The following is a 26978-nucleotide window of genomic DNA, read 5'->3' as shown; positions in this document are numbered from 1 at the left end:
ATGGACTTGAATGTGTAATTTTATCATTTGCCTTCCATCCTCGATGGGCTGCTGTTCCCATTCTACTTCCAAGTCACACTTCATTCATGAATGCGTTTAAATGCGATTATTTACTGATTATTTATAGCTCTAGTGCTGTGTTATACCGCTGTTACTATTAAACTTTAATGCCTCTTCACATCTCCGATCGTAGTGTTGAAAGAGTAAGGAATAAAACATGCCAGGCTGACAAAATGTCCTGAAGTCTTTTATTCCACTTCTAACACAGCGACCTGTCACCAGTTACAATTGTTAAATAACCAATAACATAAACGCACATAAATAATAACAAGAAAAAAAAATGACAATAAACTTTGCATAAGTGTGCACACCCTTTTATAATTGGGGATGTGGCTGTGTTCAGAAGGAACCGATCGCATTCGATCTCCTTTTTCAAAAGTAATTAACATGCAAGCTCTGATCAATGAAATTATTCAGGTCTCACTGTCAGAAGGAATCGATCAGGAGAGGGGTACAAATTTTTTTTCTGAAACATGTAACACCATGAAGGCCATCATCAACAGATGGAGAAAATGGAGCACCACAGTGACATCACGAAGAACAGGACATCCCTCCATAATATACAAAAGGACAAGAAAAAACATACCAGGGAGGCTACCAAGAGACCAACAGCAACATTAAAGGAGCTGCAGGAATATCTGACAGAACGTATTGATTACTGTCTGTATGGGATAACAACGTCTCATATTCTTCACGTGTCTGGGCTACGGGGTAGGTCGGCTAGACAGAAGCCATTTGTCACAAAAAACATCAAAGCCTCCAAACTAATTCCCCCCAAACCATGTGGCAAAATGTGTTATGGTCTGATGAAAGCAATTCTAAAAGATATAATTATTCCAGAAGGTATGTATGAAGCATGGTGGTGGCAGCGTTATGCTTTAGTGCTGCTTTTCTTCAGCCAGAACTGGGGCTTTTAACAAGCTGGGAGGATTCCTGAATAGCTACAAATACCAGTTGATTTTAGTGTAAAACATTCAGGTGTCTCCCAGTAAGCTGAAGAGGAAAAGGAATTTCACCTTTCGGCATAACAATGATCCAAAGCATACATCCAAATCGACAAAGGAACGGCTTAACCAAAAGAAGATCGAAGTTGTTGAATGACCTAGCCAGAGTTCAGACCTGAATCCGACTAAAAACCTGTGGGGTGACCTGAAGCGGGCTCTGCACAGGAGACGCCCTTACAATCTGATGGATCTAGAATGTTTTCGCAAGAAGGAGTGGGGAAAATATTGCCAAGTGAAGATGTGATATGCTGATAGACTCTTACTCAAAAAGACCGACTGGTGTAATAACATCTAAGGGTGCTTCAACAAAGTTCAGGGGTGTGCACACTTACGCATCTAGGTTATTGTAAGTATTTTAATTGTTCCTTTTTCCTCATGAAAGTTTCTGAAATTACACCCAGAACTACTGTCAGAGCTGCTGTTACAGAAAATGAATTACCTTCTGACCAATCAGATTTGAGAATTCAACAATGCTGATGTTTATGATGTTTAGTGGGGCAAATTTAGTGGCACTGGAGAGTTTCATTATTATAAATACTTTATATATATATATATATATATATATATATATATATATATATAAACTCTTTTCAGTTTTAGGTGGTTAAGATAGAGAAGAGTGAAGAAGAAAAGACTAAACCTAAAAGCATGTATTAGCAGCAGACCAGGAAGATAAGTGCTGGAAAGATCACGGATGGCTTTGATGTGGAGTTCGAGAGTGTTTCTCGGACGATCCGATATTTGACACTTTGAAGGAAGTGCTGCTGAACTTTAGTGTTGCCCTCTCATCTTCTTTTCAAATACAAGGTAAAGGACAAGGGAGTGCGGCAACGAAAGAAGGTAAGATAACAGAGTGAAGTGGATGGAGGAAGGAGGGAACAAAAGAAGGAAAAAAAAGGTTGTCAGGTTAACAAAAAAATTGATCAGACCCAGAAATTGGTGGAGAGTATACAGTGCAAAGCTGGTATTACGCTTATTTTCTGGCTATGTTACTGTAACTTGATTTGTAGATCAGATCAGGCCTCCTCTTTTGGGAAGGAGGAAAACGATTGTAAACTTGGCCTTCTGGTCCTTGTGAATAATACAAACCCGGAGCAGTGATAAACTCCGATTTAACAAGATTTATCGTGCTCAAGTGTACTGCAAATCTGTGCCACACTGAGGTTTATAGTAATTGCTGAATTAATCACTGCTGGAATCAACAACCCAACCGTTCCGCAACCTGAGAGCAAGCGATGGTTAAGATTCCGAGCTAATGATCAGGTTTTGAGTTCGAACTAAGGGTTGCATAAACTAATCAACTAATACATTCACTACTCACGACCGTGGGGATGTCAAATAGTTGGACTGTCGAAAAAAAAAAAAAAAAAGAGTATTGTTTACGATTATGCTAGGAAAATGGAATTTTATCACCTTTGTAGGAGGTTTAGAGAAAGCTGGGAGCTTTCGGAGCCGCGGGTTGCGCATCAGCATCCAATCCAATTATGGCAGCTGACCGAATTGCCATGTTGAACATGGCAATTCAATTCAGAGTTGAACATGGCAATTCAAACCTGGTCATTCCCAGCCTGGAAAATGATTATTTTGCGAGTTTATTGCACTAATTTATTGGTGTTTGTTCTTAACACTGTAGCAAACAGAATAAAGTTCAAAAGGTAATTTATAGCCTGTACATGTTCAGTAGTTGAAGGTTAATTGATAGCCCTTTGCTGTTGTTTATTAGTATTTAACTTCAGTAATAAAATAAAAATAGCAATGCCCTGAATCAGTTTTTGTTTGAACTATGGAAAAGATGAGTCATCGACTATTTAAAATAAAAATGTAATTACTGTTTGACAAATAAATAAACATGCAACCCCAGCTCTGGCCTCTAGCTTTCTTCACACTTTACTGCACAATTCTGAACTTGAATGAAAGATTCTTAAGTCATTTGTACCCAAAGGACTGCCAAATGATAAATATCAGTGTTCATCACTCACTGACAGGAGGTATTGTGAAAAAGGAAAACGAAACAGATCATCTCGAATACGAAGACCTAGTAATGAGCTCGAAGTGTCATGCCGGGGGGGGGGGGGGGGGGGGGGGTGTTAACCACAGTGGGAGAATGACAGCGGAGAGCTGCAGGGCTCTGGGGGAGGCAGAGGGTACGAACCAGGGAGGCCGTAAGTGGATCATTTGATTTAGGAAAGCTGCTGGGGCTCTTGGTAAAGGGGCTGTTTACTGCTCCACAGCCTTGCCACAGGAGCATTAACCAGCCTCGGCTCTGAAAAATAGGCCATCTGTAGAGTGCAACAGGCTCAAAGCAGCGACTCGAGCTAAAAATTCACATCAAAAAGTTATTTCCTATAGTTTTCAAAGAGATATGAATTACGGGAGGTTGGGAACATTAAATGGTTCGCTCGCCTGATGCTTGATTTACTAAAAGTATGAGCATGTTTAATTAAATTTAGGAACGACTCCCCAAATATGAGTGCTGAAGAATAAAGATGTCAGATGCTGCCTAAAGCAGCTGCAGACAATTAAGCCTTTGAGGGCATTATATATCTTTTAACAAGCTCGTCCATGCTAATTTGGAGTCACACAGGCACCCAAGATTTGCACTGACAATAGAAATCAGGACTAATTTGCCACTCCATTCGCTCATCCATGGTGCTGTCCTGCCACTGGGGAATGAGAGGTGCCGTCATTACTTGCAGAATGATTTTACAAGCCTGACACCAGCTGGGATTCTGGTCCGTGTTCTTTAAATCCCAACAGGCCAAGGTGAAAGACATGACACCGCAGACGGTGATGTGGAATGTGACCGGATTTTATTATGACCACCAAGCAGAGAACACCTTCAGAGACCGGCCCTACATACCATTCCTCTCGTTTTGCTTGGGTACAATGTCGGTCAGCTGTTGCGCTTTCTTCTAGAAATGTCAAAAACAATCCATTTTATGCAATTTGTCAACAACAAATAAGACAAAAACTGAGTTTTATATTTGATGTATTTTTGACTTCAAAGAAAGGGAGGGGTTAACCCTGCTAGCTCATATATATTTTGCAGATCCAGATATTCCCAGATGTTCTCCTGGTCCTTATCCATTCCTCTGCTCTCCTAAACCCTCCAGAGGATAAAGGAGGCCCGAGATTTTTTTAAAAAAAAGGTTAGTTAGGAAAGAGAGAAAATTAGATAAAAATGTCATGGGCTGCGTTCTCTTCCTCTAGGGAGAAAAAAAAAAAACACGACCTTGACACTCGGAAATATCTCATTCTACAAAGGTTACGGGAGAAAAAAAGAGGTCGTGGTCCTTATAGATCACTGTCATACAGCTTGATACAGTTTCGTTGATTTATGATCATGATCATATGAAGAGGAGCGATTGAAGATACTAAAAACGAATTGCTTATTCAAAAAAATAAATAAATAAATAAACGGACCCACTGGTATTATTTGAGGATAGACAGATAGGATATACTGGAGTATGTTAGGAAAGCATCATTAATCTGCAAGTCACGCTTTCAAGATTGGAAAGTCAACATCTACATCTCAGTGTAGCTCTCTCGTTGCTTACAAAGGAACTCTGTCAAGACTTCACACCATGGATTGTTTTGTGTCATTAACAGATGAGTATAAGAAGAGTTACTGTGCTATTATAAGGGAAACATGGTGAGGGATTAATTTTCTGGACAACTTCCAGTCACCTGTCCATGTCCATTAGTTTTCTAAGATGGTGTTTGGATGAATAAAACTTCACAACCAAGAGCACTTTATGCTGGGCGATCAGCCTAATAAAGCGGTGACATGATTCTAGTCTCCGTGGACATGGAGACATGTCTACCATCTGTCCTTTGACCATCTTGACTGCAGTAGGTCAGAAAAAAAAAAAGAATGCTCATGCCTGAGCCACAGCTAGGCTTTTTGTCATGTTTTCTTCCTCTCTGTCAGCGATGCACAGTGCCATCACCGACACATATTCTAGCACGCTACTGCTCAGAGAGCATGTTTATTACCTTGTGTCATATAGCAGCCATCCACTTGGGATCAAAAGAGAGACACTGGGAAAGACGGAGAATGAAACACTATCAGGCAGAGGAAACAGAAAGAAAGTAGGGCTGATATTTTGTTTGGGAGAAAGAACTAGACAAAAGAAGAATTGCGAGAGAGAGAATAAGACCAAAAATGGAAGAAAAGGGGGCAGGCATGAGATTTACAGCATGGATGAAAGTAAAGGTAGACAACAAAAGAAGAAGACAGTGAGGAAGTGCAAGTGAGGAAGCCAAAAATAAAGTCAGGTATAAAGAGAATAAGTGGGAGAAGGCAATGTGTAGGGAATGAAGGAGGGAGAAATTATAGAGTGAAAAGCACACAATAGAGAGGACGCTCGTTAAGGGAGGCTGAATTCATTATACAAGTCCCTCAACTCCAACCAGCACCACCATGCACCCTCCACTAGGCAAATATCAACATAAATGTTCAAGCATCCATCCATTTTCCATCCATCCAGAGTTGTGGGGTGCCTGTATCCCAGGGGACTTGGGGCACAAGGCGGGTGCAGGGCACAATTGCACACACACTCACACACTACGGACAATTTAGAGACGCCAATCAGCCTACAATGCATGTCTTTGGACTTTAGAAGGAAACCGGAGTACTCGATAGAAATCCCAAAAGCACAAGGAGAGCACACAGGGCGGAGACATGAATCGAACCCCCAACCCTGGAAGACCCTGGAAGTGCGACACAAACCACTAAGCCACTGTGTCCCCTGCATAAATGTTTAAATCATTATAATTACTCAGCATTTAATCACGGTTTACGATATTACAATACTGCATTAAGAATAGACCATGTTTAAATGCGCTTGTTTGCTGAAAGGGAATCAGGCATCAAACCAGAAATCCGAGATTGAGCTTCTCACATCGCATGCTAGTTGCTAGTTTCTAGTTGATCAGCTTCATGGCAGCCCAGATAATTGCCAAGGACACAGGTTCCCAGCGCATCACAGTGTTTTACCTGTCCCCAACATGTCCGATTCAACGAATCAGCGAATTAATAGCCCTTTGTGAGTTGAAGTGGGTATGGTAGAGTTGGGAAAACACTCCAAGGTACTCCATGACTAGTGTTAGGAACCTGTGGCCTAGGGCAACAACTGGTACTCAGTGGATGTCTAAGTGCTTCTGAAATTGTGTGATGTTTCTGTGCACTCTGGATCCTGACCCCATGAAGTCATGCTGCTTACTGTTGACTCCCAACCACCCCAGATGCCCCCACCTCATCCACCATGTCCCAACAGTGCATGATCTGACAACAGACAGTGCAAGAATGCAAGTCAATATCAATGTTGTCAAAAATTTCAGAACGTTGGTTTAACACTGAATAATACTGATTATTAACTACTACAAATACTAACTATTAGTATTTGATCATGGCTGCACTGGATACACAGCCTATCAAGGGCACACTGGGCATTACTGCCTTGATGGGACTCCAGATCACTGGGGGATAATGATAGGAGTACCATAATATTTGTGTTGAATGAATGACGAATTATGAATTTGTGTGTAGTGTGAACTGTGTGACTGCTATTCCTGGGTCAGGATCACAGTGTTTCCAGAGCCTATCCCTGCAATATTTGGCCACGAGGTTCAAGTACACCTGAATGGGACACCAGACCATTGTAAGGCACCATACTACTACCAGCATGTTTTTGGGAAACATAGGAAGCCAGACAATCTGAAGGAAACCCACATGGGCATTGGGAGGAACTTACAACTTACAAAAGTAACCCAATCTCCGGATTGAAGTGTGGACCCTGGAGCTGTCAGAACTATTTCGCATGCTGACAACTTCTCAAAAAACCCTTCCTTTCCCTTCCCTTCACCCTCACCCAATTGTCCCTCAATGGGCATACAGAAATACCAAATAGAAGCAAAATATTTCCAAGTTCAGTCATTATGGGGACAATCATTATGCTTTCTCCACCAGAGAAAATGTTCACTGCATTGATGACAGGACTTCTGTAACGTCAAGAGTCTTTCACGAGTGAGTAATAGATTTTCCCTGACTTTTCTTGATCTTTCAAAATCTAAAAATTGCCCTGAAGGACTATTGAAAACAGGGACTAAATGGAAACAACTTCAAGCATGAATTAGCATGAAAAGATTCTCTTTTGCTTTTGGCCAGATGAGAAGCAAGGGCACTGGTTAAACCATGAATTTGCCACAGGCTTTCAATGTGAATCTAATTAAGGACCCTTTCAGTCAATTTGGAAGAGTCCACCAGCACTTGATATGGCCACCAGGTCCCAAAACCCACGTGTACACACAAGCTGGAGCTCGGATCTGTATGAACAAACAGGATGAATTAATTTGAATCTGAGGGCTCTCACCAGAGGTATGCCTTGTGTTCCGTTGAATCGAGTCCATGTGATTGGCTTCCAAATTGCAGGGAATGCTATGATTGCATAAGCGCCCAAGTGTGCTCAAGTACATGCCTGTTTTTGCGTGGGCAAAGCTGGCACGACCATCCTATAATACACAGGTTCAGATTTTTCAGACCTTCCAAATGGATGCAGAGCGCAAGGGTTTTTAAAGGGGTTCTAAAAAGGCTTCTTGCTTTTGTTATGAAACGCTTCAAAATCAGAAAACATGAGCTAACTGATTTAATAAAGTGCACTTCTTAGTCTTAAAGGATATACCATCCAGCTAACAAAAAAAGCTACAAAATGAAGCTTTTAGTGTGTTTCAGCTCTTACTGTGTGGGTTCAAATGGATACATTTCTGAAGGTCAGGCTTTGACCAGCTGTGTCCTGTGGGTGGACAGAACAACAAAACAGTATAAGGAAGTGATGTCACTTTTCGGTACTGTCTTGCCTCCTCACTGGCAGTAGCTCACTCCAGGGTGACTGCCTGCACTGCCCTTGTGTTGTTCTCTAGCCACAAGTTTATGATAATCTTAATAAATAATGTGGTGCGGAGACATTAAATTGTGCAATTGCCACTAAATCATATGGAGTGTGCCTCTTGGGTAGGACAGCTCCATCTCTCATACAGTTTCAGCCTTTGAAAATTGGGACAGTATTCATGATAACTTAAAAAGTTCCCATGGTAATCATATTCCATGTTGAATGTCATAATGTGATGTCTACCTGAATCGCATTCTTATCACTTGTTTATATATCACCCTTATATCTTTATAACTGCCATTAACAATTTCCAATCTTTTGCCATATAGGAGGCCAAATATGGACAGGTTTAGGCATGTGATTAGTGTATTGTGGGCCCAGGGATGGACAAATCAGAAATTTATTAGCTAGCTCACTGCATAAAGTCCTATGCTTTGTCTGCCTGGGAAATCTAATTGATGAAGCTAAAAATTGGTAGCTAACATAATATAATACCACATAGCAGGATCGTTAGCTTAAATACAGTGCGCTAAGACAAGATAAAAGAACAAGAATGTTTTTTTTGTGCTTGTTCCCTTGACCAAAAGTCAGCAAGTCATTGGCCAGTATTTCAGTTATGAGATGTCCACACACTGCATGTGAAGATATCATTTGAGGCTGGCTAGTGTTGCTATTTTCTCTCAATAGGTTTAACTACAACGAGTTATGTAATGGCTTTGCACTGGACCTGTCAGTGTTTCCACGTACCTGCATGCTCCAGATTCCACAAAGATGTCTGTGATCTGTACACACGAATTAATCCGACTAGTAAAAATCGTGCCATTGTCAATGTCGGTATGTAGTGCGTCGGGTGCTCGGATTCAGAACGAGTAGCTTGTGCTATAGTTACAGAATCGAGGTACACCATGAAGTTTAAACATAGCTACATACCAAATGAAAACTTTTGTTTTGTGAGAGTCAATAAAGGAGTAGTTTTTTTTATCTCCCCTTCTTCTAAGGGTTGAACCTACTGGTACTGTAAATTCTGGTCCATGTCCTGCTGGACTCATCATGGCTGAGTTGTGGCTGTGATCTGGCAGACAGTTATGGACAGTTAAGTTGTCATTTCATGGTACATGAACCAGAGTTTTCTGTTTTTTCTTTTCAGTCTTTCGGACACTTTCATTCTTTACTGTCTACACTGCAAAAAAAAAAAAAAAAAAAAAAAAGAAGGAATTTCCATAAATTCCTGGGAAATTAGTCTAATTTTTTTTTGCGTGTAATCTTGTCAAGCATGTTTTGCATTAGACAAGTAATTTCATTTTAAGAAAATGTATCTAACTTTGTCTTAATAAGATATTCCAGCTAATATTGAGCAGGATTTAAACAGTAACAAGCTACAACAATGATTTGCATAAAATTCCAGCAGAAGAACAAGATGTTCAATTCCTCAACACGTCTAGTACTTACACAAACGTTGATCACATTTGGAATAAAAAAATAAACTATTGGCTAATGCATGTAGAAGACATGGCCAAATCACGAGAAACAGAAATGATAAATTAACAGCTTAGCTGGGTCTTCAGGCTCCCGATCCGAGTCGTTCTTTCTTTTGCAACGTCACATTTGTCACGTCTGTTCCCCGGAAACAGAAACGATTCGTTCATCTCTCGAGTCTTCGGGTTCGAGTCGTCGGTTCATCACGTGACCGCCCCATAGGCAGAACGTAGTGGGGATGTGACGTGATGAACGAACGACTCAAACCCAAAGACTCGAGACGTGAACTGATCGTTTCTATTTCCGGTACAGAACCTACAGGGATGTTGCAGCACATGTGCGGTCAAAAGTGAACGAATCGCTCTCTGAGACAACTCGTTGTCCCTGAGTCATATTAAAGATTCGTTCAAAATGAACGATACATCACTACTAATAAGCATCCTTATAGAAGTTCTAGTTTTTCACCTAATTGTCGAGCTTTTCTTGTTGTCCTGTATCGTCATGTGTCCTACAGCCACTCTCACACTCTATGTTTTTTTTATCTTGTGTCCATTGTTACATTTATGGTTCTTGTTTTCACACTTTTGGTTCTTTGTTTTGCACTTTATTCAATAAAAATGGCATTTCGGATGAATTTTAAAGTTCGTTTTCAAAGTTAGTACACCTTCGAAGCACCAGAATATGACATGAGCGCTACTGCACCTAAATCCACCACTTCATGGTACCATAATACAAAATGTGGATATGGTCAAACACTTTGTATTCAAATGTAACCTTAAGTATTAGTTTCGCCTACAGCAGGAACTTTCATGTGTGTCATTTTTCCTTTTTTTTTTTTTTTTTTTGTCACGTTAAGTGTTTTGCCCCACTCAATACACAGCTCTTTTGTTTGACATAAGAGTTTATGACATACTACCACCGTCTACTTGACCAGCACGCTCATATTTCCAATAACGCCGTTCATGTGGATGGGAACTGTTTTGAAAACAGACGTGTAAAAAAAACGTTTTCAGATTTACGGGGTCTTAAACCCCTGAACTAACCCTTCGGCTTTGCAGAAAACACACCTGCCCCTCGTTTTCAGCGCTTTTACCTGTTTCTGTTATATATTCACCTTTGTGTCGTCTTCAATACAGTTTTTTCCATTATAACACGTACAGCAGTGGGGAAGGGGTGAAGAGCTATTTCAGCTCCAATATTTCAGTAATAAAATACAAGCTGTACAGGGGTACCATTATAATGAAATCTTCCTTCGCTCACTTTACAAAGACATGGCATGCATATGAAATCCATTTTTCACAGCAGAACACAAAGACCCAGGTGGCATCCCTGCATTCTTAGTTTGTTCTCAAGCACTTGACACAGATTAGGAGCTTACAGAATTGTCCTCAGGTGCAAAACAAGTCTCTTTTGCGGTCAGTGAGCATATGGAAAACTGCCCTTAATCTTCTCTTTGCTTTTCCTACATTATTATTATTATTATTATTATTATTATTATTTTATGATCTGGTCGCTGACCTGATAACCTGATTGGTGGCACACAATCTTCAACAATTACTTTCTCCTGTTGAGAGGATTAGTCCATTTTCATTATTTACACGGCTCAAAGCTACAAAATCAATTTAATAAATGTAAAAAATGTAGGGTTTGGCCTAATGGTGATTAATCTCTCATTTGAGTCAGTTTTTGTTAAAATGGAACAAAATTATCATTATTTGTTTTTTTTTTTTGTTTTTTTTTTTTCTTTCCCCCAAAGCAAATGGAGCATTCTAAAATCTGCTTGCATTAAGGACTCAGGAGTTAAGCCTTTAATGCGACTGTAACATGACTACAATGCAGAATGCAATCAAAGAGCCATGGAACTGCCCTAATTGCTCACAAGCAAGAAGAATAAATATTGAATGCCTCCAAAACCTTTTGAGGGTTTGAGTCAGTAAACACACTACCATGTCGGCAGGGGATCTTCTACATTTCTGCATGTGGATGTGTGCAATAAATAACTGGGAACTGGGTAGCATTGCTGCCACACAGCACCAGGGTTCCTGCTTTGACCCTGACCACTAATTTTTCCATGTCCATGTGGGTTTCCTCCAAGTTCTTCGGTTTCCTCCAACCTTCTCAAAACCTGCTGGTAGGTGGATTGGCTAGGCTAAATTGAATGGCACCGCACAACAGACTGGCATCCCATCCAGGGTGTAGTCCCACCGCTCTCCTGGATTTATTGGGATTTATTGGGATGGGCATCGGATCCACTGCGACCCTGACCCAGGATAAAACCCTTACTTAAGATGAATGAATCAAATAAAAAGAAAATGCACATAGATCTAAAATGTTGTTCCAAACCAGAGTTTTTCCTTTATAAACAACTCAAAAGCGGTCGACTTTATCACATGAAATATGGGCAAATTTCAACTGTCTAAGCTTTAGAAACTTTTATTATTATTATTATTATTATTATTATTATTATTATTATTATTATTATGAGTAGTAGTAGTAATAGTATTATTATTATAACTGCAGTTGACTAAATATGTAAATGGAGGTTTTATAAATTAAATAATATTTGTTCCTTAACTTAGGTTTTTTTTTTTTTTTTTTTACAAATATATTATTTGTATCTGAATAAAAATAAGCTATTTTCAGCAGATGTAGATTCCCCCCCCCCAAGAGACTTTCCTGACAAACAGAGGCAACAGGTAAAATACTGACACATCCAGTTGCCGGCTAATCAGCAATTCATCATGAATTATTCATGTTCCTAACAATTTAAGGTCTGAAAGTGAAGCGTCTGAGCAGCTGGAGGATCCTGCAGCTGGAGGAAGTAAAGATGTAGACCTGTATGACAGGAACGACGGCCCAGCCCCCTTCATTTCTCTGACAAGTTTGCCTCATTATCCTTTTCCACTGTGCTTTTAACACACGTAGAGTCGTCGAGTTGCTGATCAGACCAAACCCGAAGACCGCCCTGTTACAAGGGCTATCGAATGACAAACACCTCATTACTGGTCCAAAAGCAGCTTTGTGAGATTCACAGGGCAATAAATCCTAACCGTGGACATTGTCAGTTCCATCAATAAGGACATCTTTATTGCTTTGCTTTTCGAAGCGGTCCGCATTGTATCCGGGAATTACATTTAACAACCAAAGATGCTCAAGTTTTACTGAAGCACCTGATTTACCAAGCGAGCTTGTCTCAAGGTTAGAGCAGAGGAAGCGCTCTCTCTTTCTCTCTCACTGAACACCCTTTATCCGGCGTTTCTTGTCACTCACGATAAGACGCCGAGAGTAGAGAATGCGCGTTTCCAAGACAAAAGCCGAAAGCAAGCCGAAACGTATGTTTGAATCTAGCTCGTTAGCGTGATGTGAAAAGACCTGCAAGTCAGGTGTGTGAGCAGAATACCAAATCGCAGGAGAGAGAATAGCACTCATCAATCACCGGGTGACTTCGACTCTGCTGCACCACGAAGCAGCCGAACCACATCATGTCCGCCGCAGGAGACGGAGAGGGGACGCAGTAAACAACCGGAATGGAATGAAACACAGAAAACGTCCCTTGTTATATTATGACCTATTCATGATTAAGCAATTGGCTGATTAGGTTCAATCTAAGCATCTAGAAAGACTCATTTCACGCTGTTGTCACAGCATGGAATAAACGGCAGCGAGCATCAATCCGTGGAATCCTTCAAAATTATTGGCACCTTCATTACAATGAGCAAAAAATGGCAAAACTTTTGATTGATTTTGTTTTTTTGTTTTCCTGAACTGTTTTTGATCGATTTAAAAGTATGTTTCAGTGTCGTGGTGAAAGATCTATCTAGACAGGCCAAGTCTGAACATGCTGGCTGATGCAAACAAGTATTGGGCTGAAATATTCTGGTACATCAGTCTTAATTAGATCTCCTGAAGCACCAACTCTAAAGCATCACTGATCCACTGCCATAGATTACGGTGGCTATCAGGTCATTGTTCTTGTATTGTATTCATTCCCTTTTCATCGATCCTGACGGTGTGCACGACTAAAAAGTTTTCATCTGACCCTTTGATCACATGATGCCAATTATAGTGTGCTCAGGTGTGCTATAGTTTCAGACATGTGGAATGTTTTTCTTATGACACCCTAATTGTACTTAATCCTGTTTTTAACTGCATATGTCTTTTACCTGATTTGTACAGGATCCTGTATTTATTTATTTATTTATTTATATATTTTTAATCTGCTTATTTGTTTGGCTGATTGAGTGACCCCTGCCTTTCTGGTCATTTGTGAGAAAGGTGCCAATAATTCTGGAGACCTCTGATGACGTACCTTGAATAAGATTTGGCCGACTCATATGGTATAATTACATGCATCATGCTTGATGTAGACAATTCATTTACCATGACAAAATTCCATGAATGTTTTGTGTCCCAAACTTTCACCTCAAAGCAAGGAGTATATGTTTTATGAACGTAAGTGATTTGCTTATTGCATTATTTGTCAGATTTAGAAGGTGCTAGTGTTAAATTAATTCTGAGGTTAAAATGAACTAGATAACCTAATGGAACCTCACATCTCTTGAAGTAGCTAACTTGTTAGATGAAGGCCCTGAAGATGCTCCAAGACGAAACAGAGATACGACGTGGAAACCTGCTATGAAGAACGTCTAGATGAATCAAAGCAAATGAGCCTAATCTGTAGGAGTCAACCACACACTGCTGTACCCTCTGAAAAAAGAAAATCGTTTTTATTTTTTGTGTATCGAATAAGACAGGAGTTTGTCCGGAACCCATTCTGTATGCCTGTGGGCTCTCTGTGGCCTTGACCATCTTCCCCTTCCTGTCAGTGCATTTCCCTCACCTGTTTACCGAGCTCTCATCGTGTCTATCAGTCTATCATCTCACCCCCCTGCACTGTTTAGGTTCAAGACCAATTTATATGTCCAAGTGTCTCTGTCATGGCATTGCCAGAAGGATTGGCTACAGCTAATGCTAACATCCCTGCAAGAAGCTGACAGGTTTCCAAGACTCAGAGGGAGGGAGGGGTCACTGCTAGTGCAGGTGAATACAAAAATGTGCCATCAACGAAAATAAAACCATCAAGGGAAACGCATGCAGACAAAAAATACCCACTCATTTCCATACTTAAAGTACTGTATTGTATTAAGCACTGTGCATTCAGTAAGGATTTTTAAAATCTGGGTTTTTCGAAATGTTGTGTACAGAATATTTACAAAAGAAACTGCCTATATATATATATATATATATATATATATATATATATATATATATATATATATATATATATATATACACACATATATGGGATTCCATTTGAAACATCTTTTTGGCGCATGGATGAAACAGCAACAGCTAAAAAGCTGCTGAAAACGAGAGGGCAGGATGATCTTGTTATAGACATCATCAGCAGGCTCACATTTCTTGAGGAAGCTTGTTAGGGTTTAAAAAAAAAAAAGACAGGAAAGCGCTGTCCTTTCTGGTAATGTAATCGCTACGATGGCTAAGATCTAAAACCCTTATTAAAAACAGATCAAACAGGCAAGAAGACCCAGCAGTCACTGAAGCTCATATAAAAACAGGGTTTGTGTTTTTTTGTTTTGTTTTGTTTTTGCTTTTTTGACAGAGAGAGAGAGAGAGAGAGAGAGATGCTCTCTGATCAATGCTGAGTGTTTGAAGTCCATACGCATGACTAGTTATGTAAGGTTACATGATACCTGAATTATTTATTTCAGTAATTAATAACACTGGTGCCAATGGGCACACTGTGTTTTCAGCAGTCTTTTAAGATTAGAACTCATACTGTAAGAGAACCCAAAAAAAAACAAAAAAACCTTCTGTAACAGACGGACGATAACAGCCCGCCCGTTCTCCACGTTAGATTATGCGATGAAGATCCTCTGACGATAGATCTGTGATTTTAAAAAAATGACTACGTTCTGCTTACATCATCAGTCAGCCATTTTCTGTCAGTTACTGTAGCATGTTGCATTTAAGTTTCATCATGTTTCATGTATAAAAGCCATTTAAGTGGCTTTTATACAAAAGTTCACACTCTGAGATTTCAATAAAATACTTCTGAACATTGTCCTCGGCTGTCTTTGATCGCAATGGCATGAAGTTGGTCTCAATTCGGGACCAAATACTTATTTTAAAATGTGCTTCTTTTTTTTTTTTTGTCCGGGATGGCTAAAAATGTAAAGATGGCTATAAAGCGTATGTTGTCATATTGGTTATTTAATTGATCACGTTCCTTCACTAAATGTATGATAATTCTGGTTCTTTCAAAACGTCCGGAATAATATTTCATACATAATTGCTAGGTAGGCAAACAGTGAATGAAAGCTAGCTCCATTCATAGTTCATACCGTTAGCATTTTGGGGAAAATGAGGATCTGTTTTATCTAGTTGTTTGGTTGAAGTACAATTTTGTCTTCCATGGTTAGAAACATAAGAACCAATAAGAAATGTCCGTACCACTTCGCTGTCCAAATGCGATCGAATGCATCAAAGTCTTTCAATTTCTTGGATAATTTACTCCACTATTGAACACACTGTAGACATTGTATCAACTACATTTTGTTTTTCAGCACAGGTACAAAGTCTGTCATAACTCACAACATAAAAAAAAAAGAAAATAATAATAATAACATTGTTTACAAAGTAAATGTGTACAGGTGAACAGTGTATGTGACCATATTTGCCGATGTGACAGCATATATTTATTGCAAATACAGCAGTATTCTTCAAATTTACTCTGAACAAAATACAACAAATCACATTCTTTAGCATACTGAAATCAAAATGCACACATTTGCCAGAAATCAATAAAAAAATCAGTCCGAGCCAAGTAGCCTTAAAAATATTTGACATCCCACTCTTATAAATATTTCTAGCCGCCAACATGGAATCGACAAAATGACAAAACCAAAATCACAGCACCATTTTTCTAAAAGCAATTTACACTGAGCTCTTTTTTCACTGCCAAACAGTGGAAAGGTTTTGGTTACAGAAGTAGCAAGAAGTGTAGAGTCATACCTCACATTCTCTGGAACCGGATATGGAGTATGTGCATGGCCCTGTTCCATTGACCAGAACATCTGTGGCCTCGGAGCTTGAAGGTTTGTAGTCCACATAGTACTCCTGCAAGGGGGTGCTGAGCGTACGTTCAGTCTCCCTAGACTTTTTTCGACGTTTGCGGGCAGCTGAAGTGTTTTCCTGCAGCTGCTTGACACTGCTCGGATAGCGCTTCCAAGACACGTAAATCACAAGCAGAATCATTGCGACGGATAAAAACAGTGCAACGCTCCCTGCCACTATCTTGTGGAAAGACACTGGCTCAAAATCTTGCTCGGGTTGAGAGACATCAGACTGTGGTGGTCTTGAAGGGGTGGGATGGTGCAAGGAGGTGCCCTGGCCCCTTCTGCTACCTCCGGAATGAAGTGTGGGAGAAAAGGGAAGGGCTGCATTCAGAGCAGGGGCACCAGAAAGGGTAGTTGTAGAACTAGCAAATGAGGGAGTAACATGACTGACCTTGCACACACCACTTGCCTCCACCGCATCCAAGACTTTCTCACCTTGAACCTCTTTGGGTGAGGCGCAAATCATGGGAGTCTCCTTGTTCCCTTGAAAATTTTTCAGCCAAGCTACTAGGGGGCAGACGACAGGTCCACAGTCCCACATGTTTCCAGCTAGGCTGATCATGCTCAGGGAAATCCAAGCCGACACAACTTCCTGAGAGACGTTAACCAGCTTGTTGGAATCCACATTAAGTGTCTGCAAGTTCGGCATGCATTTGTAGACCTCTGGCTCCAGCTCCTGTAGGTCATTCCCTGAAAGGTCCAACTTCTGTAGAGAACTCCAGGTCCACGTAAGTCCCTCGCTCATGGTCCGGATGCGATTCCACTGCAGGTAAAGAGCGCGGAGGTTATAAAGCCGGGGGAAGTTGGAAAAGTTTATTTTGGAGAACTGATTATGCTCGAGATGGAGTTCCGTCAGCTTCACAAGCCCCGACATCGCGTTACGTGTGATGCTGCGCAGACGATTATAGCCAAGGTCGAGGAATTCAAGATTGCGGCAATCCTGAAACAGGCGAGATGGTAGATTCTTCAAAGAGTTGGAGCGCATGTGCAAACTGATGAGTTTGCGCAGTCCTTGGAACTGACCTGGCTGCAGAGCCTGCAGTTTGTTGTAGGATAGGTCAAGGTTCCTCAGATTTGGTACCAGGTGGAATGTGGTATTATGCAAGAGCGTGATTTTATTGGAGCTCAGGATTAGCTCTTTGAGCCTCCTTATTCCTTGAAAGGCACGAGCGTCCACGGTTGCAATGTAGTTGTGGTCAAGATAGAGCCAAATGAGCTGGTTGAGGCCAACAAACTGGCCAGCACGCAAGCTTGCCAAGCTGTTGTAGCGCAGAGACAAGCCCTGACAGCCACCAGACAGGTTTTTTGGCACGTCGCGGAACGCACTGGACTCGCAGTAAACGATCTTGCCATCGCAGCGGCAGCTCCGTGGGCATGGCCGCTCACCGTTAGAAAAACTCGCAGAGAGCCATGCCTGCACCAGCAGCACCACAAACCATCGCCGTCGCATGGCAGAGCCTGAAACAAAGCAGAGTTAAAGAAAGAAGTTAAGCTTTCATCATTCTCTTGGACCACCGTTCATTTTCCATCTTAGAACCAATATACTCATTCAGTGGACAACCAGGATCTAATTAACATTAATGAGTGCTTGAATTAGTCCTGCCAAAGCTGATTTTGCAAATTTTTTATCTACAATAATGGCAAAGGCTATATGAGATCCAACCGTTCATACAATACAACAGGACTTTTACTCACTGCAGCATGGACGGACAGAGTTTTAAGACATGCCAGAGCCACTCTATTAGACCACAATTACTACTTAAATGAGTGGCAGCCAACCAAATCACTTACGTTTGCCTGAGCCTTCTGTTGCCACGCTTATAGCCTTTGTGCTACTGAATTGCTAACAAACAGGTGAGACATTTAGATCCTGTTCTCACATTAGATAAGGCATAAAATTGAGCAATAAAACTGATTCGGCACTTGTTTACAAGTTCAAATTCATAAGCATCACACACTTTGTTCTCACCTCGATTTAATAGCATTGCACTCGCATTAGTAGATAGTAGATCTCTATCCATTTCTAGAATCACGAATGGATCTGAGAGCTACTCTTGGACTCAGTGAATTGAATTAAGCTCAAACATTAATCCATGGCCTCTGCTGTTATCAGTTTATTATATCAAGTAATTTATAATGTGGATAGGTGAAAATGGATGGCATGGATGGATCACCACATCCTGGTGACACTGTACTTCATTGTGTAATTAGCCTTGTACTCGGTGTATGCCTGGTGACAAAATCAGATTATTCCCAGGCGTAATGTCTGCAGTCGTTTATGCCATATCACTAATTAGAGTGACTGTTTGAAAGAGAATGTACTCTTATACATTTCCACATATAGTATCGGTATACTGCCCCCTAGGACACAGTAGCGGTTTAATGTTTAATGGCAAATTTTGACACAGTTCACACACAGTGTACACAGCAGGTGGTATAACGCAATGCCACTCTCTTTATTTGTATCTGTATCTGATTAGTACTCCGATATTTGTACCTGTACCTGTATTCAGATTTAAATCAGAAATGGGCAGGGCCTAAACTGAATATATACAAACCCTACCACTGTGACCCTGGAAATACTGGAAAAACCCAGAGGTTTTTCAGCAGTGTCAACATAGTGTGTGAATTCTGGCTCTGACTGTTCCTCAATCTTTCTTAGCTGCATCACTCTAGTTCATAATTGCCCCCCCCCAAAATAGTGCAACTATTTTGTTGCATCCTATAGCATCCTAGCTGCAATGCACACCAATGGTCTTAACTCTTAACTAGATGCCCTGTGAACCCTTCCAAATATATATACACACACACACTGTATATTTACCTCCTATTTGTATCCGTATGCATTAAGTGCACACTATGAAGCATTTGAGTATGAATAATGTATTTGCCTTTGGTTAAATCCTTTCTATATAAAAGTGTTATATGATAACTGAAACGGGCTTCATAATCATAATACCAATTTTAATTGGGTTGATAAAAGGCCTTCCATTTGCATTTAATGAATATACATTAGGAATCTGCCCGTATTATATTTATAATGAAATACACTAACTGAGCACTTTATTAGGAACACTATACTAGTATTGGGTAGGGCCTCCCTTTGCTGTCAATTCTTCGTGGTGTGGATTTCACAAGATGTCTGAAACATTCCTTTGAGATTCTGGTCCATGTTGACATGATTGCATCACGCAGTTCCTGCAGATTTTTCAGGTGCTCTTTCATGCTGCGATTCTCCCGTTCTAGCACATTACATTACATTACATTACATTACATTACAGCATCTGGCAGACGTCCTTATCCAGAGCGATTTACAATGACCTCATTTATACAAGTGAGCAGTTGAGGGTTAAGGGCCTTGCTCAAGGGCCCAACAGTGGTAGCTTGGCAGTGCTGGGATTTGAACTCAACAACAGCAACAGTACTCAAATAGGATGTGGTCATCAAGCAATTATTGATTGCTATTAATGGGCCCAATGTGTGGCAAGAAAACATTCCCCACACCATTACACCACCTCCACCAGCCTGGACTGTCGACACAAGACAGGTTGGGTCCATGGATTCATGTTGTTGGTGCCAAATTCTGACCCTAACACCTGTATGCTTCAGCAGACATCGAGATCCATCAGACCAGGTTACGTTTTTCCAGTTTCACCAGTCCAGTCTTGGTGACTCTGTGCCCACTTCAGCCTCAGAAGTGGATCCCGATGTGGTCTTCAGCTGTTGTAGGTCCTCCACATCAAGCTTCGACATGTTGTGCATTCTGAGATGCTTTTCTGCTCACCACAATTATACACAGTGGTTATCTGAGTTACTGCAGCCTGTCTGTCAGCTTGAACCAGTCTGGCCATTCTCCGTTGACCCTCTCTCACCAAAAAAAAAAAAACGTTTCCGTCCGCAGAACTTCCGCTCACTGCATGTTTTTTTTTTTTCCCCTTTATTATTATTATTATTATTATTCTGAGTAAACTCTGGAGACTGATCACTCGGATCACAATTTTTCCCACGTTCACATGGTAGACGTGAACATCACGCTGTATCTCCACGATCTTACGCATTGCATGATGAATGAGTGTTCCTAATAAAGTGCTCCATGAGCGTAATATTGAACAGCATGCCATCATTTAGAAATCAATTCATAAATTCACGCAGCTTTCTGAACGGATTACAGGAACTGTGATGGCTGGAATCTTGTTCATCCTGGGTTTGGTGATCAATCATAGGACCACATGTCATTCCACATAATCACATGTAGAGAACTGAAGCGGGGCATGATCTAAACCCTATTCAACACCAACAATAAACGAGCTGCATGTTGTTGCACATGCTGCACAATAAGATCCTCACTTGACATCCCTCACACAGTGATCTCCGTGCAACACGTTTCTCCATCCTCCTACATACACTAGGCTTTTAATTGCGCATTCAAAAAAAAAAAAAATCCACAAGATGCAGAGTTCAAGAAGTCAAACGTGAAAGCATTAACGCCTGAATTTAAGACAGAGACGGGTGTATAACGCACTGCCTCATGGGAAAGAAATGTTGCGTTTAAAGCTCTTAACGCCTTCATGGCACACTCTCAGACACTCATCCACCCACACACAGACACACGAGCGAGTGCGCACGCGTTCTCGCGCGCACAGGCGCAAGCATACACCAACACACGCAACACACACACACACACACACTACACCTACACCCACGGGCACATCAAATTGAGAAAAGCCCCAAGTCTGCGCGACTGACGCAGAAAAATGAACGCGCTACACACTCGGTACATGTTGATCTCATTGACGTTTTTTTTTTTCTTTTTTTTTTCTCTTCTAAGCAGAATCAAACACCCGAGCCGTTCCATCATAAGCGCTCGCGCTCCGTCAGGTTGTCCCGCGTCCATAATTCCAAGATCTGAGCTCGCGGAACCCTGTAACGCTCTGAAAACCCCGAGAAATGCTCTTGACACCCGACTTTCGCAGATTTTGGCTTTGCAAGGTGAAACCCTAAACTGCCTGCAAAGAACGAGGCCACATAACGGAGCATGCACGAGATTCGGTTGGACAAAACCGACAGATATCACGCGCAGCCCGCCGTGCTGAATGAAATAAAAAGGGGGAGGAAATAATAATAATAATAATAATAATAATAATAATAATAATAATAATAATAATAATAATAAAATCGCATGCAACTCAAACTGCTTTGCGTTGAAAAGCAAACTTACTCATCGGTGTGGACAGTCGGTAAGGGTTTTTCATATGCGTCTTGCGTCCCGAATCATCCGCATGGCACGCGTCTTCCCGAGCCCGCAAACCGGCGCCGTCGCGCGCAGCAGCCTCCGCCGGTCCCGCGACGCAATCAGAGCTCCGCCGCAGCACGAGCGCGTCGAAGATATCCGGTATCCGCGTGTGTCGGTTCCTCCGTCGTGACCATGCAGCATGTCGTAGAACGGCTCCGACAAAACGTCACATTAAACACACCGAGTCTCCGTCAAGGTCCGCGCGAAGAAAGGCAAGAGAACAAGAACAAGAAGAAGAACAAGAAGAAGAAAAAAGACACTCCATTTATCCGAAGACGCAAAGACTTCACCAAGTTATCAGTCTGATTTTCTCTCCCTCACGCGAACAACAACAACAAAAAAACTTTAAGCTAAATTCCAAAACGTTCCGGCATCAATCCGCGCGCGAGCGTCGTGGCACATTGCGCAAGCGACGCAAAACAACGGCTCCACCGGCAGCACGAGCGACACCGTCGATTTATTTATTTAATTATTTATTTAATATTATCATTCTTTTTTTTTCTTCTCCTTTTTTTTTTTTTTTTTTTTAAGAAATCCCCCACCTACAATTTCTCAAGGGCGTTTGATCCCGTCGGAAACAAACAAACAAAAAAAACACCGACTTTGGGGTGTTTAAAGGAAAGGATTTCCTCCTCCGCGAGACTGTTTCTCCTCTTCTCCTGCGCGCGGTGAACGGGCAGAAATGCAGATGCGGCTCCGGTAACTTTGTCAGACAGAATCTGAATGCCCTCTTCTGGCCAACCGTTAAGGACATGATATACAGCGGGCTACAGTGAAAGCAACTGCCAATTTTGTAAACTATAAAAACAGTAATTATATCCATGAGGTTGAATTTTAAGATCTCGACTAGTTACCAGGGTGCTTTCTCAGAAAGGCTTGTTTCTGGGGTCTTAGACTCAAAAGTTTACCTAGAAACACCTGCATGTGTACATTTATTTATTTATTTATTTATCTATTCATTCATTCATTCACTCATCTTCAGTAACCATGGAGATATCTCCATGGTGGATCCGGGATGCGGGAACGCACCCTGGATGGGACGCTAGTCCGACACGGGACACCGTGCGCACACGGTCACACACATGAGGAGAAATTTAGGGTCGTCAATCCGCCTACTGGCATGTTTTGGGACGTACGATGAACCCAGAGGACGCTAGGAACCCTGTGCTACCTGTTAAACCACCATGCCAAGTCCATGCGCCTACTGAGCGTGATGAACCAGTAGTATGGTTTAACTTTTACTCTTGCAAATGGCATGATTTCGGATTGTAAATTCATTGTGAATTGATATTTGTAGGTATTTAGTCTCCCACACACACTAGACAGGATGAGACCGTGACGATCACCTTCGATAAAAATACATCCACACATAGTTTCAAACTTTATTCTACATATTATAGTAAAAAGCTCACAGACGTTTAGCCCAGAGCCGCTCAGATTGTGAGCTTGCCTAGTCTGCCAAAGTTTCGGCCGGCTGTGGATCACGTGGTAGAGCGGGTTGTCCACTAATCGTAGGGTTGGCGGTTCGATTCCCGACCCACGTGACTCGACATGACGAAGCGTCCTTGAGTGACACACTGAACCCCAAGTTGCTCCCGATGGCAAGCTAGCGCCTTGCATGGCAGCTCTGCTACCATTGGTGTGCGAGTGTGTGTGAATGAGAACCAGTGTACAGCGCTTTGAACCGCTAAAGGTTTAAAAAAAGCGCTATATAAGTGCAGACTATTTACCCTTTGCACACTCTGAGTGTGTACAGTTTGACCCTGTAGTGAAGACTCCACAACTTGGTTACGTAGCTAGCTCTATAGGTTCACTAACCCATCTACATGACTAAATATTTAGCGCAAATTTCATTTCGATAACAGACAGTCATCAATGATTTCCATTTTTTCCCATTAAAGACTGACTGTAATCACAAACTTTTGCTTTATATTATATAAAGTTAGTGCGCAAACTGTAAACTACAAGTTTGTTAAAGGCTAAAAACTAGCACGAACGATCTAAGATTAGCTAGCTGAAACGTCGGTGATGTAGCTAGCATCGACGTTAAGTGAACGTTCGCACATAAGCACAAAGCACAAACTCCTCTGTCTTGAAGATTTTCCAGGAAGGAGTCTCCACTGATACTGAAGACTCTTTCCATAAGTGGAACAAATACAAATTTCCAAATCTGTTTATATGGAGTGTTCACCAAGTTCCCTAGAATGAACAGAAGGATTATCTGCAGCGGAAATTAGTCAACACCTTCCGACCGATCCGAACTGAGAAGTCAACAGCGCATGAATAATTGCAATACAAATAAAGTGGAGTTTTATTCCATGTCACCCATGTGACCCTCTTCCATACAACATTTGTATAGAAACAACACCAACTGTACGTAGAGGGTTATTAAGCGACAGAAACCAAATGTTCCATTTAGTGTTCATTTAGCAGACACTTTCATTTAAATGCATGCAGCAGACGTGAGCGGATTTGCATTCATTTGCATATTGTTTTTGATTATTGCTAGAAAGCAAAGTTCAGGTGAACTTTGACCTGTGAATTAATTTGACTGAAATACCTTTAAGCACAGGATCCCAAGGTCACTTGTGTATCTTTAAAAGAAACCTTGATGGATCTACAGTTTCGCCTGCACTGAAAAAAAATAAAATGCATCTCATTTCATATAATTAAACGTTCAAGAATAATAATAAAAAAAATAATAGTACATTTAAAGAAGAAGAGAAACATCATGGATTATTGTGGATTAAATGGATTGCGATATTTTAGCATCGTCGGCCACGCGTTTTGTGGATTTTTCTCCCACTTATTAGATCGTGACATTACATCATGCTGACAATATTTATACTAGCAGATGACGTGTTTCCGCATGCATGGGTTGTAATGTGACCAGTGCCTCAACGAGTGAGGCACAGCGTTAAGGTTCTTGCTCAAGGGCCATTTCTGTGCGTTCCTACGGTTTATTATAAAAACAAAATAAATAAATAAAACCTTCTGGTGGGGCGCACGATGGCTTATTGGTTAGCACGTTCGCCTCACACCTCCAGGGTCGGGGGTTCGAGTCCCACCGTGGCCCTGTGTGTGCGGAGTTTGCATGTTCTCCCCGTGCTGTGGGGGTTTCCTCCGGGTACTCCGGTTTCCTCCCCCGGTCCAAAGACATGCATGGTAGGCTGATTTTCATGTCCAAAGTGTCTGTAGTGTATGAATGGGTGTGTGATTGTGCCCTGCGATGGATTGGCACCCTGTCCAGGGTGTACCCCGCCTTGTTCCCCATGCTCCCCGGGATAGGCTCCAGGTTCCCCCGCGACCTTGAAAAGGATAAGCGGTATAGAAGATGGATGGATGGAACCTTCTGGTCATTTGAGCAGAACCTTCACCCACAATGTTTACCTGGGTGAAACTGCAAATGGTACAGACAGCCTTTGTTTAAAAAAAACAAAACAGAAATTGTATGACAGGAATACCCATCTTGGCCATTAAACATTATTTTCCAACCTAAACATGGTTGGATCAATATTACAATATTACACTGCACTATATAACGTCCCATAACACATTACAGTATCCTTTATAGCATCAAATCATGTTAAATTCTTTAATCTACCGGATTTGTATTGACTTCTCTCTTTCCAGTCTTATACGTTATATATTTCACTAGAAACATGCTATATATGGCTACTAATATCTGTGCTGTTGTTGAAGCAAGTAAAACAGACAGTCCACATACTGGGTACTTGTTGAGAATATTAACATTTTGCCAAGCCTCAGCAGATTTGCTCAAAACGAAGGCCGGGACCTCTCGCTCCTGTATGAAAACACGGCTCCCCACATCCCACACTTACACACCAACAGGCCTCCAATTTGGCTGATCGGTCGAGCTTTGGCGAGAGTTCAGGCTGCTGACAGTGGTGGAACTCTTAATGCGAAGGGAAGTTATGAGACTGGCAGCTGCCCTCCTTCGGTGGGATGATTTTGGAATAAGGTTCTCTCACTCGATTTCACACCGGTCTCGAGGCTGAATGGGGCAATAAAAACCTCTTTGTAGGATTGGGGAAAAATAACTACAAGTTGAAGGAGAAATGTCACTGTCACGTTACAAAGATGGTGACGGAAGCAATTGCAGATTTCAAACATTTAATAAACAAACAGACAAAAAACAAAGACACAGTAACACAAGGCAAACTACTTAGCAAAACTAAACATCAACGCGTGGACAAAAGCATGGGTAGACAATATGTAAGACCAGGAAGCAGTGCAAACAGTGGCTATATATAGGAGTCCTAGTTAAACTGAAACGTGATACAGGTGCAGGTGGTCATGTGACGATGATGTAGTATGGTGCAGTGGCTGCTGGGAAATGAAGTCCAGAGTTCCCTCCTTGATACATGACAGTCACGATGATTTGTTGTAATCAGAAAAAACTCCTGAACTCTTCAATAGTCCAGAAATATACATAAAAATCTATTTTACCAAATGACATTTTTGTAATTTAATACATCTAAATATTGTATGTGGTCGAATGGTTGTGCAGTTGGTAACAGTGCTGCATCACAGCTCCGGTGTACTTGGTCCAATTCTGATCTGATTAAGTGGGGTTTACTGGGGATTTACAGAGCTACTGTCTGTGTGCATGCTCTCGCTGTGTTTACGTGGGTTTCCTCCCATCTCACAGAAGCATGCCAGTAGCCAATGCTAAATTGCCTCTTGATGTGGATGATTGTGTGAATATCTAGGAATGCATGGTGCCCTGTGGTAGACTGGCATCCCATCCATGGTGTATTCCTGTATACCTTGCGCCCAGTGTTCCTAGGATCCACGGCGGATCCAGTCTCCGGATCCACCATGACCCTGCCCAACATAAAGCTGTCAGTGAAGATGAATTAACTGATTAATTAATACCTCATCCTTAGCCAACAGAATTTGACTATTTGTGATTCTCTTTAGAAAGCCAGAAGACCATGATAACGACTTTGGTTGACCCAGACAAGGGCTTGGTAAGCTCAGAAAGGAGCAGTGAAGCAGAACCCCTTTGGAAAACCAGAATCTCATTGTACTCTCTTGCAAAAGGCAGGCTACAATTCCTGTAGAGAGAGCCTTTTCGGTGGCTTCAACTGAA

General features: G+C 41.4%; 1 protein-coding gene across 1 annotated transcript in view; it reads right to left on the bottom strand.

Moving 5' to 3' along the window:
• Nucleotides 1-21951, bottom strand: part of LOC128620133 (leucine-rich repeat transmembrane neuronal protein 4-like) — a 109846-nt gene extending 87895 nt beyond the window's left edge. Inside the window, exons 1-2 of the mRNA XM_053644828.1 lie at nucleotides 21788-21951; nucleotides 16466-18027 (exon numbers count right to left, since the gene is read on the bottom strand). Coding sequence (XP_053500803.1) covers nucleotides 16466-18027; nucleotides 21788-21821 — 1596 coding nt within the window. The 5' untranslated portion in view covers nucleotides 21822-21951. The remainder of the gene's footprint in view (nucleotides 1-16465; nucleotides 18028-21787) is intronic.
• Between the last annotated feature and the right edge of the window lie 5027 nt (nucleotides 21952-26978).

The sequence above is a fragment of the Ictalurus furcatus genome, chromosome 16, assembly GCF_023375685.1.
Source record: "Ictalurus furcatus strain D&B chromosome 16, Billie_1.0, whole genome shotgun sequence".
NCBI classification, from domain to species: Eukaryota; Metazoa; Chordata; class Actinopteri; order Siluriformes; family Ictaluridae; genus Ictalurus; species Ictalurus furcatus.
The sequence above is the reverse complement of the archived record's forward strand: the minus strand, read 5'-3'. Positions and strand labels throughout refer to the sequence as shown.